The sequence below is a fragment of the Anolis sagrei genome, chromosome 6 (genome assembly GCF_037176765.1).
Source record: "Anolis sagrei isolate rAnoSag1 chromosome 6, rAnoSag1.mat, whole genome shotgun sequence".
Lineage (NCBI taxonomy): Eukaryota > Metazoa > Chordata > Lepidosauria > Squamata > Dactyloidae > Anolis > Anolis sagrei.
The window spans coordinates 105,754,622-105,776,855 of record NC_090026.1 but is presented as its reverse complement, the minus strand read 5'-3'; the positions used below and the strand labels follow the sequence as shown (position 1 = coordinate 105,776,855).

The window sequence follows — 22,234 nt, the reverse complement described above, 5'->3', positions numbered from 1 at the left end:
TTTCTTTCATGAAACCTTGAGTGATCTAGGCAATAGCTGAAGAATGAGCAGAACTCAAAATCACTCGTCTTTTTTTTTTTTTAAAAAAAAACCTCATCTTTCATAATGCCTCATATAGTATGGACATGGGCATGTAAACCACACGTGACCAGGCAGATGGTTTTTGGAGACATTGTTGACATCTTGGCCTAATGTTAACACCTTCCCAGTGGTATAGAAAGGATTACGGTATATCATTGCCTTTGTTCATTTTTTGTTTTTTTTTGCATTATTATGAAAGTCTGAGGCTGTGAAAATATATGAAGGCTGACAACAAATTAGGGGAGTTCATTTACTTCTATTATCAACCTGCATCTATAGTTCCCTTAGTTGTTGGGTTAGCTGAAACATACTTCTGCACTTTCAACTTATCTTTTCACTTTTGCACTATATAATTTTGGGGGTACATCTTCCATGGGCCAAATCTGGAAAGAGGGTTGTGCCCAGCCCTAAAGGTCTCCAAAACTAATTGTGGGAAACTGGAGGGAAGGATATTAGAGGCAAAGATGAAGTACTTTGGCCACATAATGAGAAGATGGGGAAGCTTGGGAAAGACAATGATACTGGGGGGAAGGAAGGAAAAAAGCAAGAGGGGCTGACCAAGGGCAAGATGGATGGATGGTATCCTTGAAGTAACTGGCTTGACCTTGAAGGCGCTGGGGGTGGCCATGGCTGACAGGGAGCTGTGGCACGGGCTGGTCCAGGACGTCACAATGAGTCAGAAGCAAGTGAATAAATAAACAATAACAATGAACTCAGATAATCTAGTTTAAAGCAAATATTGTGGATTATTTTCCTTGATATTCTGAGTTATATGGCAGTGTGGAAGGGCCCCAAGTTACCTGAATGCAAACCACTCCTCAATATGTTTATAGCTGGCATTCATAATTATCTATAGATACATGGACCTCTACACAATAGGAGTTCCTTCTTGTCTCCTTGAGACAGAAAGTATATTAAAAAATGGATCAAAAAACATGTTTCTTGAGTATTGGGAAACCCTAGCAAGAAGATCCCTGCAGTGACAAGAATTTTTCCAATTGGGAACAAAACATTTTGTGCAGAAAATGCTATAGCCTGGGCAAAATCATCCACACATGTGAATAGACCCTGAATTACCCCTGAACATATGATCCGTCTTTGAAAACTGGAGAAACTTTCTGACAGCAGAAACCAAATGGTTAACATTAGTCATTGCTTCCCTCAATAATGAAAAAAAATGTTGAATAGTATATTTCTATATGGTTCCATGGCCCTTTCACATTTTCCCCCAAGCATCCCATGAAATTTAAACTTGAACTAACTATGAATAAGGAAGGTAAAGAGTAGTACGATTGTCCCTTGTGTTTTCCCTTATTCTATTGTGGGTTCCACAGCAGCAATATCCTCAATTTTTTTCTAAAGCAACCATGAATACTGTGTTTATTTCCTATATTTTAAGCACATTAGAACCATATTTTTTCCTTTTAAATTTAGATCCAAAAGAATAAAGATGAGATCCTAGAACTCAAAAGAACTGCTAGCACGTCGCAAAATGTTTCCAGCCAGATAACTCAGCTTCATTTCAAGGTAAGTCTTAACTCCTATAGTATTACTATTGTAGATCAGCCAGAGGCTGATAGTTTAATTGATGGTTTGGAGAGGATTGTGAGCTTCCCCTCGGGTCTGAGAAATTCAAAGCTGAGAAAAGCTGTGAGAAAGCTGTGAGAAAACCGGCTCGGAAAGTGCAGGGCCTCAACGCCATTCAGGGGAGTCAGAAGTAACAACAGTTAATAAATTGAGTGAAGAGCTGAGTGATAAGGAGGGTTCCCATAGGAACCCACCTGTAGCTATGGAAATCAACAAAAGTCTTTTTTTACAAATTAGAGCCAAAAATAGATTACATTGGTCAGAGAGATAACATGGGAAAGTTGTGGAGAAAATTCACGGGAGATGTATTGCTTTCATGGGTGTCTATTAAACAACAAGTTGTTTACTTTAAGGGCAGTTCAGCTTAGAGTGAGAAGCTAAGACTGAGTTCTCTTGTTCCTGTTTCAAGTCAAGCCTTGGTTTTGGATTTAATATATCCTGGAAGTTTTCTATGGTCCTGTTAATGTACTCCTGTTCAAGTTTTTACTAGTTATAACTTCTTGCTTGTGGAATTATGCTGTACCTGGGATTTCTGGCTGTTCCTGGACTTTGTCACCTCTGGAAATTTATGAGACATTTGGATTATTGTTTGGTTATCACCTGTTGCTAAACCTTTTTGGATTATATATCTTCCTTTCTTATTCCTGATATTTATATTATTTTATGTGTCTTTTTAAAAATAAACTGTTTGTTTATGTTCCTGGATTCTTGTGTGGTGCGGTGGTCGTAGGTTTTTCTAGACCTGGAGTGCAACAGGTACCAAGAAACATGTCTTCCAGATCCCTGCCACCATTTGAAATACATTTATTCTCTTTAACCTGCCATTGAGTGATGATAGACTGCTGAAATGTAAACCCCATGGACAGAAGCATATTAATTTCACTGGGTACTGGATCAAATCTCATTTTTCTACATTTCTTATCTTATTTTCATATGGTAATTGCTCATTAGAACTTGGTTTCAATGTTGTATTCTTTTAATACAAATAAAAATTCTCAAGCACTTGTAATATAAACTTTCTGGAGCTTGTGGAATATGAACATTCACATTCCAGTAAGATTATTAATCCACAGACTTCAGTATTGTACATTTTCTCCTTGCAAATCATAATTTCTAGGTGTATGGCAGTCAAATGTAAAAACCTATGTGTGCATACTTCTGCTTAAAGACCATATAAAGACTCTTTAAAAACCCACTAATATTAAGAAGGAAATGTTATTAAATATATGGTCCACTTTCTCCTGAGATTTACAGAGGTTTAACTTTGGCGGCATTGTGCCTGTTTCATCAGCAAGCCTAATCCCACTAAGCAAAGTGTCCTCGGTTTGAACTGTTCTAATATTTGGAAATTATATATTTATTTTCCAAAAAATATAGAAATACAAATATGAAGCTTAATTCTTAACCCATAATCCTGTCATCTGTACAGGTTTTATTTTGGGTTTGAAAGAGCATGCAAACACAATTGTGATATTACCATGGCAGGTCTAGAAATATAAAATACTACATTAGAATGATGGATCACTCCAGACTTGCTCCTAGTTTTTCCTTCTTTTTTATGTCAATAGGCTTGTTGATATAAGGTTTCTATACCCTCAGAGAATGTTTCTTAGACTAAGAGTTTATTATATCCTAAATGTAAAACCATTTGTCAATACGGCCATATATTTGCTGTTTGTTGCAGTGTGCCTAGTTTTTATGGTTGCCCTAAGGATTATCCTTATCATGGGGTTTTCTTGCCAAGATTTATTCAAAGAAGGAAATTGTTCTGAGGCTGAGAGAGCGTGACCTGTCCATTGAGTTTCCATGTCCAAATAGGGACTCAAACCCTGGTCTCTAAGTCAAAGATTTATGCTCACACCACTATGCCATACCAGCTCTCATATGATGACATATGTTGCACATCTATGTAAAATTTACACAAACTAGTCCTGACCAAGACAAACTCAAGTTTACTTCACTCCACATTAATCTGAGGCATATCATCTGAATTTATTTATCGTGTCAGAAGTGAATTTAGTGTACAGTTGTAATGTATTTAAAAAAGCAAAGTTAAAAATTGGCATTATACTAGATTTCCTTTTACTAGAAACTGGCCACTTGGAGTGCTTCTGGTGTCGTGGTGAGAAGGTCCTCCATTGTGCATGAGGCAGGGCTCACACTACATTGAAATAGGTCTTTGAAAACTGGAGAAACACACACACACACACATATATGTTATTGTGGGTGGCACAATGAATTAAACCCTTATGCTGCTGAACTGCTGACTTGAAGGTTGGCAGTTTGAATCCGCAGGATGGAGTGAGTTCCCACTGTTAGCCCGAGCTCCTGCCAACCTAGCAGTTCTGAAACATGGAAATGTGAGTAGATCAATAGGTACCACTTTGGCTGGAAAAGTGCATGGAGCATCTTTCATTTCAGGCTCTGGAGGCAGTGCTTATCTCTGGATCTGGGGGAGGTGCTCCAAGTTGGACAATACAGGATCCCCCAACTTGGAGCAGCTCCCCCAGATCCAGAGATAAACATTACCTCCAGAGCCAGAAATGAAAGGAGAAGACTTTGCCTTTGTCGGTGTATTGAATATTTGTCTGTGTCTGTTTATATGCTGTATTCACTCTGAGTCGGGGAGAAGGGCAAAATATTAATAAAGTGGTATTATTATTATTACAGGTATTCTAAGTTGAATGGAAGCTCTGTCAGCATCAAATCTCTGAATCATCAGAGTCCAGTTTGGAGAATAACTTGGTGAAACTGTGGGAGGAAGAGTGGGAAATCAGGAGTGAATTTACCATGAAAGTGTCAAGTCCAACAAAATTTCATCCCATCCTTAATTTACCATTCCTCAGTGAAAGTTGTCACTCCTCACTTCCTTTGTGAGAGAGTATGTCCCTCCCTCTGAGTATGAAGGCTTAGAAAAGGTTTCCGTCTGATGAAACACACACATAGTTAGAAATGATGATAGTGCAGAACCTTATTGTAGTCAATGGACAAAAACGGCGTAAACTCAGTAGATTGTATAACAAAATAGAGATTGAAAGATTTCTGCATTTCCAACTGAAACCACAAAATTGGGTGCGTACTCAGAACCATTTCCATCCTTAGGTAAAACACATGTATTTTAATAGATGGAAAATGTAGAACAAGTGTAGTGATTCATAAGGAATCCAACTGATTTCAATACCACCATCTTGATTGTGTTAGGCTTCTGGCTAACTCTTCTTTTTGGTATGTTTAAACAGATGGGATTCATACAGCCCTCCAGAGTTTGTTGGACTTCAAATCCCTGGATTTCTTACCATTGAATCTGTGGATTATAGCTACTGAGGGTTGAGGTCCAACAACATTTGGAAACCCATATGGTTGTCAGCCCTATGCTAATAACTCAAAACTGTTGGTTAATGCCTCCTTAAAAGAACATATTGTTAAGGTTGAATATGTTAAAGGTAGTAAACCATCATAACTCTAAGCAAATGATAACTGTCCATGTCAGTGAAGAGGAACCAGGGTGTCACATGATAAACAGCCCTTCAGAAGTGGAAGAAACAGAGGGAGATCTAGGAGTTCATTGATGGGACCTTAAAGGTCAGGAATAAGAGAGAAATGTGACTGCATTTGAATGCAGACTTACTATAAGTCCTTTGAACCTATGTTATCCGTTGATATTTACACCACTTGCAACATTGAGGCTTTATTTTGGGGCATCAATGTGGGGTGAAGTAAGGGATTCTTATTTTATAGGGTTTCTGTTTTGCCATACACACTTTACTTGTATATTTGCAAATAAAGCATGTTACAGAAATTTCATACATCTCTCATGTGTTCTCAGTTAAAGTCTACAGAACAAACCCTATGAGGAGCGGCTTAAAGAGCCGGGCATGTTTAGCCTGAAGAAGAGAAGGCTGAGAGGGCCATGTATAAATATGTGATGGGAAGTCATAGGGAGGAGGGGGCAGGCTTTTTTTCTGCTGCCCCGGAGGCTAGGATGTGAAACAATTACTTCAAACTACAGGAAAGGAGATTCCACCTGAACATGAGGAAGAATTTCCTAACTGTGAGAGTTGTTCAGCAGTGGAACTCTCTGCCCAGGTGTGGTGGAGTCTTGTTCTTTGGAGGCCTTTAAACAGAGGCTGGATGGTCATCTGTAGGGGATGCGTTGAATGTGATTTTCCTGCTTCTTGGGAGGGGGTTGGACTAGATGCCCCACGAGGTCTCTTCCAATTCTATGATTTTATTAAAGGAATCCAGGTCAAGGCAACTTTATATTACTATTTGTAGCACTGGAGAGGATACAACAATATTTACCCATTGTCTGCTTGAAGATCTAGCCTTTCTTCTTGATCTACTCATTGTTGCTAAATATAATATGGATTTATTATTATTATCCCAAAATGTTTGTCTTTCCATTTCTGTTTGCAGATTGCAAATATTGAAGGAAGAATTCAAAACCTTGAGCAGGTGAGTGATTTAATGGAATGTACAGAACAATATGTTTTTAGAATAATACAAATATCAAAGTGACACCACAAAGGCAACAAATGGCATTGGGTTTTGGAAGTTAAGCAGGGTCAGCCCTGATTAGTACTTGGAAGGGAAACCACCAATGAATACCAGGTGTTGTAGGCTATATTTTATAGGAAGGAGGTGGCTAAACTGTCCCTGGGCCCTTTCACACAGCCCTATATCCCAGAATATCAAGGCAGAAAATCCCACAATATCTGCTTTGAACTGGTTAGCTGAGTTCACACTCAGATAATTTGGGATTTTCTGCCATGATATTCTGGGATATAGGGCTGTGTGTAAGGGCCCCATGTGTATTGCTTGCCTTAAAATATCCTATGAAATTTTTGGAATAGTCATATATTGACAGATGACTTAGTGTCACATGCACAGTGATCCACAATGAATTCTGCACTGGGCATGCATGAGTTGATGATGGTGAAAATGTTCTGGAAACAGTGCAGACAGAATGCAATATTTCTTCTTGAGAAATATGGTTGTCAAATTTTACTGGCAGAGCAATAGAACTACCTTCACGATTGACTCCTCAACTTATTTTCTGAGTTGCAACTAAATACAACTTATTTAAATATTTGAAGATTCTTTGAGAACTGTACCAATACACTCAGGGATTCTATCAGAATAGATTTATTTGCTCCCTTCTTTTCACCCAGAGCTTCTTGACAAAAGCCTGTAACAGCAACCCCTGCCAGAATTCTGGAACTTGCATAAATTTGCTGGATGCTTTCTTCTGCCTCTGTCCTGACAACTGGCAGGTAAGGATCATTCAATGTATATTATAAGTAAAGTAAAGTTTCATGATCCTCTACAGCAGCATGAGCAAACTTCAGCTTTCAGGTGTTTTGAACTTCAACACCCTCAATTCCTAACAGCCTATTGAGCTTTTCCAGATTGGTCTAAAGCAGTGGTTCCCAACCTTTTTTTGACCAAGGACCACTTGACCAGGGACCACTTTGACCAGGGACCACTCCCCAACATTAGTACCAAAAGGGTTATGAATCAGTTTTTGGTCAACTTTAAATTTGGTTTGGTTATTGGAATGCTGATTCAGAAAATTGCATTGGATAGACCACATCAGTGCTAGTTTCTGATACAGAACATATGCCACCTAGTAGTCACCATCTGCTTGCCCAGAAAACCATTTTTAAGAATCTGGAGCTGATGTGATCTATCCAATGCAATTTTCTGAATCAGCACCCTAAATAACCCCAGAAACAGGCCTAAAACACCAAGGCACCCCCCCCCCCCCCGCCCCACTTCCAGGTGCCACAGGGAACGGCTGCACTCAGGGGAAGGGAGGAGGAGAAGCAGAAGTCTGGAGACTTGTTGTCGTACCTTTCGTGGGTAGTCAACCTTTCCCCTCCCAATATCCTCATTGTCTCAGCACTGTAACAGGTTTTTGCGAGACCAGTCACTCTCATTGCAATGTTGCAACGTGGACCATATTTTATTTCTTGGGGACCACTGGTGATCAACGGATCACAGGTTGGGAACCACTGGTCTAAAGATATACAATTCTTGTGGTCACCTTTCTGTGCATTCATCTTATTCTTTTGAGGAAAATTTAGCAACTAAGGCTGTTCCGAAGTTTAAAACAAAAAGGCATTGTTTATTGCACTTACGATTTGGAGGGCAAATTTATTCCTCTCTGATTTTAGATTGCAGTAATGATACAAAAGTGCCTTTTCACTGATGCACTATAATCCTTCTTAAAAATTAAAAAAGCCACGGGTAATGGTTTGCAGTGATTTCTCTGATGGCCAATCTAGATAAGTAAATGCTGACTTGGTACTGCAGACCTGAGGTCATAAGAATAAAAGGATAATCAAAGAAACCTATAATTTTAATTGCTCAAATTCTATGTGTTATGTAGCCATCAGGTGAGGAATTTGTGGTTTTTAAAAAGGAGTTGCTATTTGCGTCATCAGCTGGCCTTGCAACTTAGTTCATTCAGAGAAAGCTCTAATGTAGAGAAAATTATCTGTATTTTCATATTAGTAGCATGTACTGTCTTTAAGTCACCATACAGATTAATTCCTATATAATAACTCCTTTAAAAGAACATGTGCTTTCTTGGATATCTCTGGTGTCAGCAGCCTCAGGGAAGACAGTGCAAAATTTCATCTCTGAAAGTGTCTGTTTCCTAGCCCCGTGTTTTAAATTAAATGAAAACATACTGTACTTCCATTGATGAGGTAGGCAGAGCTGAACAATTGAGTTTTGTGTTAGCGTTTACTGAAGGAAGCCTTGCCAAAGGCAAGCCAGATGCTGTACATCTTTTGAAATTCTATATCATACACTGACTCTGCAGATCCCGTTGTGCCCTTCATTTTACTTGGGAAATAACCCGTGTTTCTTTTTTCAGGGTCCTTTCTGCTCTGTTGATGTTAATGAGTGCCAGAGTTATGCTGGGACACCGCTTGCTTGCCAGAATGGAGCTACATGTGTAAATACTCCGGGTAGTTACAGGTAACTCCTAATATCCTTGTGCTGCAGACTATTATAGGAGAGAGGTGTTCAAGTAGAGGTCCATATGCAAAAACCATTACATGATTTCTTTGAATATTTGTCAGAGCTGTAGAAGCCAATCAAGATGAAATGCTGATGTGTACTCAGGGTTATAGTGGGTTGGGTTGGGCTAAAATGAAGGCATGCCCTCCAAATAAATATCTCACTTCCTTTTGGTCCCTAGATTTCTAGCAATGCAGTAAATGAAACAGAGCCCCTGGTGGTGCAGCAGGTTAAACTGCTGAGCTGATGAATTTGCTAACCAAAAGGTTGGCAATTCGAATCCGGGGAGCAGGATGAGCTCCTGCTGTTAGCCCCAGCTTCTTGACAGTTTGAAAGCCTAGCAGTTTGAAAACTTGTAAATGTGAGTAGATCAATAGGTACCACTTCGGCAGGAAGGTAACGGTGCTCGATGCAGTAATGCAGGCCACATGACGTTGGAGGCGTCTATGGAGAACACCAGCTCTTCGTCTTAAAAATGGAGATGAGCACCACCCCCCAGAGTCAGACACAACTAGACTTAAATGTTAGGGGAAACCTATACCTTTACTCTAGTAAATAAAACACTGGAAAAAATTCACACCTATAGCACCTATTTGCTGTGATTACATCCCCTTGACAATTTTGGCCTTTATCTGTTCATTGGATGCCTAAACTGATTTTGTAAATGTTCCGTTGAAGTTTACTGTTATTACTGAATGTTAGAAATTTGGAGAGTTAAGAGAAATTTCATTTGAGTCTAGTTATCCTTTGAATTTCCCATAGTCCTTAGAGAACATTAGGTGTGAATGAATTCTGAGGTATCATGGGAAATGGAAAGGAATAGCTAGATTTGATCATCAAGACACCCTTTCCTAGGTAAACCTTCCAGGGCTTCTTGACAGTGATGGAAACCCACCCAAATGCACTTGCAGTCATGGCTCAATGGCACTAAATTCTAGGATTTGTAGTTTGGTGAAACACCAGTACTCTTCAAAAAGTGGGAATATTTGTAAATTAGGGCATATGAGTATGGGCATTGTGTTTGAAAATGGATACTTTCTCTTCTCATCCAGCTCTGTTTCACCGTGAAATGTTTAACTGCTTCATTTTTAGATAAACCTCTTGGCTTTGAGTTACATTTGTAAGAGATCTTATTTAAAAGCCCTCATTTTATTAAAAATGGCTTGCTGGTGAAAACCAGATTTCCTGACACAGCTTTCCTAGTAAGAGAGGGCCACATGCCAGACTTCTCTACAGAGCATTTTGGTTTGGGCCTCAAAATAATAATAACAATCACCACCATGACAAAAATCCGTTCTCTCTGCAAATGTTTACTTGTTGTTGTTCTTGTTTGGGAACACTTCTTCATTGTTTGTAAGCTTCTAGACAGATTAATTCAGAGCAATTCTAATTCTTCCTTACCACAAAAATGTGTCCAAGATGCATTTTCCCCTTTAATAACAGCAAGTAGTGTCGCTTGGTACTTTTCTGAGAGTTTAAAAAAGTAATCATAAGAGAGTTCGACTTGTAGAAAGATGGAGGCTGGCATTCCGTTAGTGTAGGAGTCTTCAAACTTTTTAAACAGAGGGCCAAGTCACAATCTTTCAAACTGTTGGAGGGCCGGATTATAATTTGACAAAAACATGAATGAATTCCTATGCACACTGCACGTATCTTATTTGTAGTGCAAAAAAGCACTTTAAACAATACAATAATTAAAATGAAGAACAATTTTAACAAATATAAAGTTACTAGTATTTCAACGGGAAGTGTGGACCTGCTTTTGGCTGATGAAATAGGGTTGTTGTGTGTTTTCAAGTCATTTCAGACTTAGGTTGACCCTGTGCGAGGGCCGGGTAAATGACCTTGGAGGGCCGCATCCGGCCCCCGGGCCTTAGTTTGAGGACCCCTGCGTTAGTGAGTTACACAGACCAAGTCTAACTCAGACCTATGCAATCCACATTTTGAGTAGTTATAAAAGTCAGAATCTTCTACCGATTGTGCAAAAGCTAAACTTCCACCTTTCTGGAACCTTTGGAAGATTGCTGGGAGGCCATTGAGGATGCCTGTTGCTATGTATTCAACTATAAAACAATGCTATGAAACACTACCCTTCTCTCCACATTGGGCAAATGCTTGTGTCTGGACATGGCCTTGCTAGAGCGAAAAAATTGGGTTTTTTTGGGTTGTTTTTTTTTTGCTAAGGTAAAGAGGAGATGTGTTATCCAATGCAGCATCTCAGTTAGAACTGGCCCCTTCCACACAGCTCTATAACAGCCACATTGAAATGAATTATATGGCATAGTGGACTCAAACAATCCAGTTCAAACCATGTAGTGTGTATTATCTGCCTTGATATTCTGGGATATATGGCTGTGTGGAAGGGCCCATAGGCTACCTAAACTCCCCCCAAGAGTTAATGTGGATTATTCAAAGCTATGACATATAGCTATCTTGGTCAGACCACACCTGGAATACTGTGTCTCATCACGGTACTGAGACAGATTTGGTCGTCTTGGTGGATGACCTCCTCAGGGAGCTGGACAGGGGGAGTGTGACCCTGCTGGTTCTCTTGGACATCTCAGCGGCTTTCGGTACCATCAACCATGGTATCCTTCTGGGCCGGCTCTCCGGGATGGGCCTCGGGGGCACGGGTCTGTCGTGGCTCCGGTCCTTCCTAGAGGGTCGTTCCCAGATGGTGAAGCTGGGGGACACCTGCTCGGACCCCTGTCCTTTGACCTGTCCCCCATGCTTTTTAATATCTACATGAAACCGCTGGGAGAGGTCATCCGGAGTTTTGGAGTTCGGTGCCATCTCTATGCAGATGATGCCCAACTCTACTATTCCTTTCCACCTAATTCCAAGGAAGCCCCTCAGGTGCTGGACAAGTGCCTGACCGCTGTGACCATCTGGATGAGATAGAATAAGTTGAGGATCAATCCCAACAAGACAGAGGTCCTCCTGGTCAATCGTAGACTGGATCGAGGTATAGGGTGGCAACCTGTGCTTGACGGGGTTACACTCCCCTTGAAATCGCAGGTCCGCAGCTTGGGTGTCCTCCTAGATTCAGCACTGACGCTTGAAGCCCAGGCGTCGGCGGTGGCTGGGAGGGCCTTCACACAATTAAGACTCGTGCGCCAGCTGCAACCGTACCTCGGGAAGTCGGATCTGGCCACAGTGGTCCACGCCTCAGTTACCTCTAGATTGGACTATTGCAATGCTCTCTACATGAGGCTGCCCTTGAAGATGGCCTGGAAATTCCAATTGGTCCAACGGGTGGCAGCCAGATTATTAACTGGTGCGTATTACAGAGAGCGGTCAACCCTCCTGTTTAAGGAACTCCACTGGCTGCCGTTTGTTTTCTGGGCCCAATTCAAGGTGCAGGTCTTGACCTACAAAGCCCTGAATGGTTTGGGACCCACCTACCTGTGCGGCCGTATCTCCATCTACGAACCCATGCGATCTCTTCGAACTTCCGGAGAGGCTCTTCTCTCGCTCCTGCCCACATCTCAAGTGCGACTTGTGGGGACAAGAGAGAGGGCATGGAGGGTCCTTCTTTGGAGGCTTTTAAACAGAGACCATTTGTTGGGGGTGCTTTGAATGCGATTTTCTTGCTTCTTGGCAGGAGGTTGGAGTGGATGGCCCATGAGGTCTCATCCGACTATGATTCTATGTTGCAGGGTCTGTATTCTAGGGGAAGAGGTACATCCAATGCCCCCACTTGCATGACCTTTCACACCCAGAGTCTTTCAAGCAGAAAAAAACAACTTTAGGCTCAACCAATCATTAGCCACGTGAAATGAATGCAGCACAGGTCCCAGTGAGTAGATCTTCAGGATTTCTTGGCAGACTTCTGCTATGTGGTTTCAGCAGAAGACAGAAACTAAATTGAGATAGTTGAATGTTGATAGACCCTTCAGGAGTCAGCAAAATCACATTGAGTCCCAAGCATATATATGCACAAATAGTGCTTCACTTCAACTATACCCAGTATATTATTTACCTAACTCTTTGGTAGGGTCTTCTTGCTGGGAATTTTATTTTAACTCTTTGTTGTGGGAGGGGTGCAGACTATGTGATCAGAACTGGGCTTGTTCAGGACTCAGACTCCATTTTAGAAACAGTACAGTTTAGATTTCAGTAGGAGAACAGAGAGATGCTTTAGATTACGGGACTGTTGTGATCATGAGAAAGATGCCCTGTGTTTGCTACACAGAGAAACTGCTTCAAAACTATTTCTAACGGGATTGATAAGCAAAATACCTGTATACTGAATACATGGAGTTTGTGAGTAAACCAACTATGTTACTTTTTAAAAAGTCTGCTTATTTTTGTCTCTTGAGAGCATGATTTAAAGGCAAATATATTTTAAGGGAGAGTAGATGTTTTTGAGCAATTAAAAGAACACTTCTGAAATTCTGCTAAATACATATATATGTATTTTGTGCATTGGCATCATTTTTTCAAAAAGTTGTGACTTCTAACAAGGTCATACTTTTCCAAAGATCATAACATCTCCAAAAGGTTCTGGAGATTTCCATTTTCCAAAGCCATGCAGCCTTTAATACTACTTTGCATAGTTCTAACTAATATAGGAACTAGTGGACCTATTGAATCATACAATGCGCTGGTCAAAAAAACATTTTCTCTGTTTTCTGACTGGAACAATTTAAAAAGTGTCCTGTTATATTTCAAAGTATTTTGTTTAAATGAGGACACTTCCAGTTCCTTGCCAGCAAATCATTCATTCATTTATTTCCCAGACTAACTGGTCTTGTTAAACATCCTACTTCCAACAGCTTTGATCTAGGCAGCTTGAAAGCAGCAAGAAATAAATACTGTGTTAAACCAGACCACATACAATCGCATATTCTTCCTCTTCAAGGGGTTCTATCGGGGCAGGAAGGACCGGGTGTTCTGAAATCTGCATGACTAGCCATCCAGGTCTCCTGGTCACTTTTTGAAGTGCAAACCAAATATCCTTTTTTGTCTGAACACAGTAATTTTGCTTTGTTTAATATGTCCAAAACTCGACAGTAGGAGGGCAAGAGAAACTGTATGCTTACAAAGAGTAATTCAAATTACATTTACCAGGAAATGAGACTTTCTGTTTGAAACCCGCAATCTGTTAAAAAGCCAGCCATTCTTTTATTACAGTGGGGGGTAGCCAGGCATTAAAGCTTTGAAATCTGAGTTAATCAGTACTAGTTCATTGGAGGCAGTGCTCAGTAACCCAAGTTAGCTTATATTTAATGTATTAAGTCATCCAGCTAATGGAACATGGAGCACTCAGAAAAATGAATCATCCAGTTTTCAGGCTAGGATGAGTAAGAGTAGGTTTTTACTCCTAGTTGGGAGAAAATGCCATAGAGTAGGACTACAACTGAAAAAGTCCTATCTCTTACTGATTAGCCAATGAGTGGAGCTGATGAATCATAGACATAATTTAGAAATGCTGGACTCTTTCAGGCTTTGGCTTGTGGGTTCTTCAAACCCCAGTATTTCTTCCTATCATTGTATGACCAATTGTGCTGTCTACTCCCCCTCAGATGTTAGCTTCTCCAATGCTCAAGAATCACTCTCTTTAGTGGAGTCAGAGGACCCATTTCCAAGCTGTATATTTTGATGTTTTACCGAGGAAAACTACATATGGTCAAGCACTAATGGAGCCTGGTTAAGATGGAAAATGTTATTCATGAGAAAGAAAACATGAACTGTGAGAGCCTGCAGCAGCTTGCTTTTGCCTGAGCCTACCGGGAAGGCCAAGTTCCTGCTTTTCCTCTCCCCATTGCTGAGTGAATTGTGTTAAAACTACTTTTGTGCTTTGAACTTAGTTGATAGCAAATGGGAAAAGTAGGAGGAGAGTGAAACTGGTAGATTTTTAAATCAGCTAAAAAGTGCAAAAGTTGGACAGCAAGGATCTATTTTGGAGAGCTATATGCCATTGATGAGTGGGGCAAATGCAAAAGTTTGAGACCAAAACTACCAGAAAACGTTATTGTAAAATTCTTTATTACCAGAAACTAAACTGGAGATAGCCTCCTAGAATCAGAGGGAGCCTGTGCAAGATGCTGGGAAACATTGAAGATGATGTCATGGGATGAGAAGATAGCCCACTTGGGAAACCCAGAGAATCGGATGTGACTTTGAGATTCTGCAGTTTCTCACATCTAATCCAGGATTTAGCATGACTATTAGATTTTCCCAAAGTTGCTTCTGATATACTATCTTGATTGTGAAGCAGTAAAAAGTAGAATCATTGCATTCCAATACTGAGAGTAATTTCCTGGATTATTAAAAGGCTCTATGGAGCCAGGCTGCCTGCATATCCAGCAATGCTCATAAACAGGCTAAAATAATATGTAACCTAAAATATTATGTGAACTTCTAAAGCAGGCATCCTCAAACTGTGGCTCTCCAGCTGTTTGGGCCTCCAGTTTTCAGAATTCCTGAACATTGAACAAGTCAGCTAGGGCTTCTGGGAGTAGGAGGCCCAAACAACTGGAGGGTCACAGTTTGAAGATGCCTGATCTAAAGGTATAGACCTGTTAGATGTAGATTCCCATGGCCAACATCCAGTGGGCTACCATGAGCAGCAGTATTCAGTGTGAAGAATGTGGCAAACTCAAACTTTAAACGAGCCTTTCAATGTTTCAATCCTGTTTTGGAGGATTAAACACATTGGATAGTTTAACACCTTGAATCTTTAAAATAGGTACCCTCATCTTTGTTACTGTCCATTTCAACCTAGTTGAGAATTTGATCAAGAACTTTGTCCCAACTTAAGCGTAACCCTCCAATGGCATGCATGAAAACTTTTAAGACTTGTGCTCACATGAAAAAGCTCCCAAAGCTTGTAAAACAGAAATAATTCCAATTTAATGGAAAGAAGGCAGCCACCAGATCCTATTTATTTATTTTGACCATGCTATGAACTGCTTTGATTGTAAGTTCTAGAAGAAAGGCAGGACGTAAGCCAAATAAATGAGTAAATAAACAACTGAGTAAAATGTCAATTCTCCAGTGAGTTTGTTTTTCAAAACAGCTTCATGTCATGAACTTATGAGAATATATATTAGGTTATCAAATCTATAAATATGCATCTATGCATTGGTGAATAGATTGAATGAATACATATATGTACTAATACAGTGTATGAATGGGATTTATGTTGGATAGATGAAGGACAGGCTTCAGATAAATTAAAGAATAATGACTTTGATGACTTGACGATAGTGAATGGTTATTGTAGTAATTGTTTATTAATTACGTAATGTGTTAGGTTGTTAACTGTTTTTTACACTGTAGCATTGAATTTTTGCTGTTCTTATTTGTTGTGAACCACCGTGAGTCGCCTTCGGGCTGAGAACAGTGGTATAAGTAAAGTAAAGTAAAGTAAAGTAAATAAATAAATAAATAATGTTGTTTCATTCTTCCTCCTAAAGCTGTATTTGTACACCGGAAACCTATGGGCCCTTCTGTGCTTCAAAATATGATGACTGTGAAAGAGGGTCTCCTGTTCTTTGTCAACATGGGCTTTGTGTTGATGGAATCAGAGAGCAACCTAATCAGGTAACCAAGAAGAGTCTGACTGTATGGTCAGTGTCCTAGTTTGATTCAGTTTTGTGGTGCTTGAGGCTATAGTCTTATACAGGCAAAAGAGCTACAATGGATAGCAGGCCATATGTGTGCTTTCCTCAGGTTTTTTTTTTTTTTTTTTTGTGATTTCCACAAGGTTTCTGGCATTGTTGTAGGGTCCATGGGTGGTGGCGGCGGAAATTCATCACATGATTCCAATAGCTGCAACTTATCTCCCAGCTGCATAGTGTTCCCACTCGGTTTCCAAGAGTCCCGTGGTGCTGGAAAATAAGATGCACACTCCATGCATGTTATTTCCTCCCTGTAACTGTATTGTTTCAACAATGTTGGAAGAACAAATGGTGGCTACATACTTGGTAATAAAAGTAGGGGATAGGCTACTTAGAAATTTCTCTCCCTAGAACAGTGGTTCTCAATCTGTGGGTCTCCAGTTGTTTTGGCCTACAACTCCCAGAAATTCCAGCCAGCTTTCCAGCTGTTAGGATTTCTGGGAGTTGAAGGCCAAAACATCTGGGGATCCACAGGTTGAGAACCACTACCCTAGAAAGTTTCCCAAGGATCAGAAAGTTGACCAATTATAAAGGAGAAAGTACTATTAGACTCACTGCAATTTTCCTATGAGTGGACCTATTATAGATTTGTGATGTCAGTCGCCCTGAAAACAACATGCTCATCATGAGTGAGTTGTTCCAATGAGTTCAGAAGAGAAGTAATACTTTTGATTGAATCAGGGATGTCTTTTAAAAAATCATTTGACTGAACATGCAAATTCAGCCCCTTTTCAATTAGTGCTCTGACTAGGGGCCCTTCCACACAGCTCCATATCCCAGAATATCAAGGCAGAAAATACTACATATCTTGAGTGTGGACTAGGTTAACCCAGTTCAAAACAGATATTGTGGGATTATCTGCCTTGATATTCTGGGATATAGGGCTATGTTGAAGGAGCCTAAGTAAATGGTTCCCTAAAGCTTAAGTAATTGTTATTTAATTTGGTAGGTATACCATATTTTGTCAAATTGATTCATATGTTTTCAGTCAATTTAAAATATTATATTTTTAAATTGTGTTAACCCCAGTGTGCTTCCATAAAGTTTCATGGTATAGGGTAAGATATAAATGTTGAAATCAATAGTAAATCATTAATGCAATATTTCTGTTAGTATTTATTATGAATGGATATCAACTGTAGAATGATGAGTGGTATATTTGTACTGTTTATAATAGTCACCTTCGTTATCATAGAACAAGCTATGTTTAATTTTTTTGAGTTTATCACAAGAGGTAGGCAAATTGCTACAGCATCTTTGCCTTGAACTTAACATGTGACATTGTTCCTTTCCTGCCATTCTCCTAGTGGGAAATAGTTGGAAAGTAGTTCTTTTACAAAAGGAGACCATTAATGGATTATTTGTGTTTGTAAAATAAATTCTTTCCTGGCTGTTTCCCACCAGCAGAGTGGTGGGAAAGGAAGGGATATCATGTGACAAGTCCAGGGCAAAGTCACTGTTGTCCTGCTGTAATTGCGATTTGCCTGTCTCATGTGATAAACTCCTGTATCATTAAATCTGAACTGTCTCTATTTATCTAGCCATGTCTTAGCTGAAATAACAAAACCATCCAATAGCCCTGGAAGGCAGCCAAAACAAAAATGATCCTACTAAAGGGTTTAATCACAATCTTCAGATGTAAATAAAAGTCTTATAAAAGCCTCACTGTGTTTGTGTATGTAAGGGGATAGTGAAGAACTGAAATTATTTAAGAAAGCCTCAATGGATGAAAATAGTTCTGAGAGACTATCACAAATGAACCAAAGCTTGGAAAAGTCATGTCTTTGGATTATAGCTCCCCTTGTTTCCTGTATAATATTTCAAGTGACCATGCTGGCAAGGGAGTCTATGGGTTGTAGTCCAAAGTATTCTTTTTTCAAACTTTGGATCCAACTCTACAAACTTATGAGGGAAATGGGAGGATATTTAAGTCACATAACCCTGGTTTTTATTGAATATCAGGTTCAATATAAAACAGGAATGTACCACTAGCAGAACCTGATGCAAGAATGGCAATTGCTTTCGGGCCCTTAGGTTTCCTCAAAATTAATGTTTAGGCTACAAAAGAGACTTTGGGTCATCAAAATCATCCATTGGTTTGGTTATGCATCTAAACCAGTGGTTCTCAATCTGTGGGTCCCCAGATGTTTTGACCTTCAGCTCCCAGAAATCCCAACAGCTGGTAAACTAGCTGGGATTTTTGGGAGTTGTGGGCCAAAACACCTGGGGACTCACAGGTTGAGAACCACTAATCTAAACAGTGTTTTGGGAAGTATCAGTTGATCTTACATATGACTGGGATGTCATTTCTGGTTGTGGGGAATGGTGACATCAGATACCAAATAAGGGAAATCATCGATGTGATTTGAAGCCTGTCTGATATGAGCAGCTGTCCCAGTGCTGTATTAAGAGCTGCTTTAATTGAGGTAATCACAGTTATTTTTATTGTTTCCTTGTTCTCAATCTGTTAGCCAAAGTACACTTGTTTGTGTGACGCTGGCTGGATGTCACCTCCGAGGAACTTTGCCTGCAGTGCAGATATAGATGAATGTAGCCTACCTCAACCACCCTGCTCACTGAATCCTCCTGTACAGTGCTTCAACATACCAGGTTCTTATTCCTGTGGTCCTTGCCCAAGAGGTGAGTAATATTTCAGAAATGTCTATTTTTGTATCAACAGAATTTCAAGTAAATTAATCCCTGTTTGACAAAACTCATCCTTCAACATCTGTCCTGACCTTAGTGAAACACCTCCATGAAAATGAAGAGCCAGATTAAAAATACTATTTTTAAGCTGGGAGAACATCTCTCTAAGAATATCTAGGTCTTCTAGGATAACTCAATGGTCAGCTCACTATGCTTTGGCAGACCTAGAGATTCCCAGAGAGCTGTTCTGTCCAGAAATCTCTACATCTGGAGGAAGCTGACCATAGAGTCATACTGGAAGACCTAAATGTTATAAGAGATAACATTTTAAATCAAACCAATGAATAACTAAATCCACAAAAGTCAACACCACAAATGTAATGGGATGACTGTGTTTGTTTTTCTTTTAAAGTAATGTGTGTATGTGTAGGAAATGACAGGGAGGAAAACAGAAAAAAATGTTGTAGCAGTAAGACTGTCTGTTTTTTGTTTGTTTGTTTGAGCTTTTGTGAATATAAAAACATTTATCTGGGTGAAGTACAAAAGGATATTGAGTATTTTACATATAGAAAGTCTCCTTCCCTATTCCAACTGCCCAAAGTCTCATTTTCTATTATGCTTCTTCTATGTATCTCTCCATATCTGCAGGTTGGCAAGGAAATGGCTACAGTTGTCAAGATATTAATGAATGTGAGAATGACAATGGAGGTTGCTCAGTTGCCCCACTGGTTCAGTGCATCAATACAATGGGATCCTTCTACTGCAATCACTGCCCCCCAGGTAAACAATGGGCTCTCTTGCTTGATTATTTGCAGCTTCTTCTTCTTTTCTTATTTTCCAAAACATTTGGACCTGTATCTGTTGAAAACACATCAATATAACAGTGTTCTAAGCAAACTCCCCAAAGTGGTTAACATGACCAAAAAGAAAAGGGAGAAGAAAACCCTGCATGGCTAGTAGCACATTTTTCTTTACTTGTCATAGCTCATAGGTAAAGGTAAAGGTTCCCCTGCCATTAAGTCCAGTCATGTCTGACTCTGGGGTGTGGTGCTCATCTCCATTTCTAAGCCGAAGAGCCAGCGTTGTCCGTAGACACCTCCAAGGTCATGTGGCCGGCATGATTGCATGGAGCGCCGTTACCTTCCCGCCGGAGCGGTACCTATTGATCTACTCACATTTGCATGTTTTCGAACTGCTAGGTTGGCAGAAGCTGGGGCTGACAGCGGAAGCTCACGCCGCTCCCCGGAATCGAACCTGCGACCTTTCGATCAAGAAGCTCAGCAGCTCAGTGCTTTAACCCACTGCGCCACTGGGGGCTCCCGTCATAGCTCATAGTAGCATGGAAATGCTGGGGACTATCTTTGAGTAAATAAAATTGGTTCATATACACCTGTACTTTTGGTTTCCAAAATAACATATTATAAACTCCTCCTTTCTGTTACAAGAAACTGAGAACTGTCAGTGCAGCAATGCTAACAGGAATGCACCAGAGGTATGTGTTTGGTCTTGTTCTCAGGTTATAGTTTATTCATTTTATGAGCCATCTCTGGGAAAATGATGACATATAAATTAAACAAATGTGTGGTACATACACATACACATATATACTCATGTAACATTTTATGCTAAATGAATCCCATTACTATTACAAGATACTGTTTCTTGATCATAAAATATGGTTGCCTATCCGGAGTCGCAAGTGTGGTCATGGTCAGGGGAACTGGGATTGTCAGACATGTTCTCATCTGAATGAGGCTATGCCCCAGGCCTATTACTCTCCTAAGCCTTAAGAGACAAATGTATGACTTGCAGGCCACATGCAGCACCCAGGATTGCTTTGGTGGCTCCCTGAGATCCCCTTGCCTTCAAGCCAACTTTGACTTGTGGTGAACCTATGAATGAGAGACCTTGAAATCAACATATCCTAAACAGCTCTGCTCATGTCTTGCAAACACGAGGTGGTACTTCTTGCATTGAGTCTATCTGGAATGCGGTCTTCTTTTTTCCTACTATACCTTCCATTTTACTAAGCTTTGTCTTTTCTTGTGAGTCATCTCTTCCCTTGATGTGGCTAAAGTCAATTTTGGGTCACTTTTTGCTGTCAAAAACAACTCTCTTGGGGCTAAAGCTAAAATTCCCCCTTAGCTTCTGTAGTGGATATTTGGGGGCATTTGCGAGTATTTATTTGCAGGAGATGCAGCTCTCTGAGGTCTTATTTGGGTGCCATTTTCCACGGTTGTTTCTTTACTCAGAGTCGGTATGATTGCTCAGTCCCAAAATGTGATTTCTTGCTTGCATGAGTCATATGAATTACCAATTCTTTTTTAAAAAGGGAAATGCACATTTCATTTCTGAAGCAGCTTATCATCATTTTATCTCTCTTGCCAGAGGATACTTATTCCCAGCAGTTTATCTTCCTTGTCAGTGAATAGTTATTCCCACACTCCCCCTACTTAGTTTTATTTCTACACTTCTCTGCTGGTTGAAGGATTCTGGGTGTGTTTATCATTTTTGAAAGAGGGATTTTTTAATACTTCTACAGCAGTATTGCATCTTGGGTTCTTATGTGGCTGAGATCCAGAAAAAGAAGAACAAAGTGGAGCAGTTGATACAGTCAAGGTCATAAGACTTGGTTCTGATCACCACCATTCATGCTGAGTTATACACTAGATTATTATATGAGATGGTTTGTGCTGATATCAGCGCAGTCCAAGCCAAACGTCTTAGGCAGAAAAAAGCTGGAAAAGAATTTGCCTCTGGCAAAGGGATAGCTTCTCTCATTACTGTCATCTTTTCTAAAAAGATCTGTGAAGCAAGACTGTGGGGCGTTTCCTTCTCATGTCCCTGTCACATGATGTGCCCAAAGCTTGATAATCTCAACTGCTTTGTTTAAAACAGGCTACGAAGGTGATGGGAAAATATGCACCCCAGTTAACATTTGCTCAATCAGCAATGGAGGCTGCCATTCACTTGCGACATGTACCAGCACACCAGGTAATCACTGTCCCTGAAAACGAATAACCACAACAATTTGCCTTATGATGGAATGAAGTGAAGATTGGCTCCAAACATTTTGCTGCATAAGGCTGAGTATAAAAGTCATTGTGCCCATAGAAGTACCCTTTAATTTCAACACTTCAACTCAAAGTTATAATCAGGAGTGTCTTAGGATAGTGTGTTCTCTAGGGTGTAGTACATTCAATGTAAAAATACTTATCAACCTGTGAGATGAATTCCTTCTCATGGACAACGAGACACTATCC

At 40.1% G+C, this 22,234-nt stretch overlaps 1 protein-coding gene across 1 annotated transcript in view; it reads left to right on the top strand.

The window, feature by feature from the left end:
- The window catches only part of CUBN (cubilin), a 162,008-nt gene that overhangs the window by 8,883 nt on the left and 130,891 nt on the right, over nt 1-22,234 (top strand). The window contains exons 3-10 of the mRNA XM_067470574.1: nt 1,516-1,608; nt 6,085-6,123; nt 6,840-6,941; nt 8,552-8,655; nt 16,122-16,248; nt 18,797-18,965; nt 19,620-19,751; nt 21,870-21,965. Of these exons, the coding sequence (XP_067326675.1) occupies nt 1,516-1,608; nt 6,085-6,123; nt 6,840-6,941; nt 8,552-8,655; nt 16,122-16,248; nt 18,797-18,965; nt 19,620-19,751; nt 21,870-21,965 (862 nt within the window). The remainder of the gene's footprint in view (nt 1-1,515; nt 1,609-6,084; nt 6,124-6,839; nt 6,942-8,551; nt 8,656-16,121; nt 16,249-18,796; nt 18,966-19,619; nt 19,752-21,869; nt 21,966-22,234) is intronic.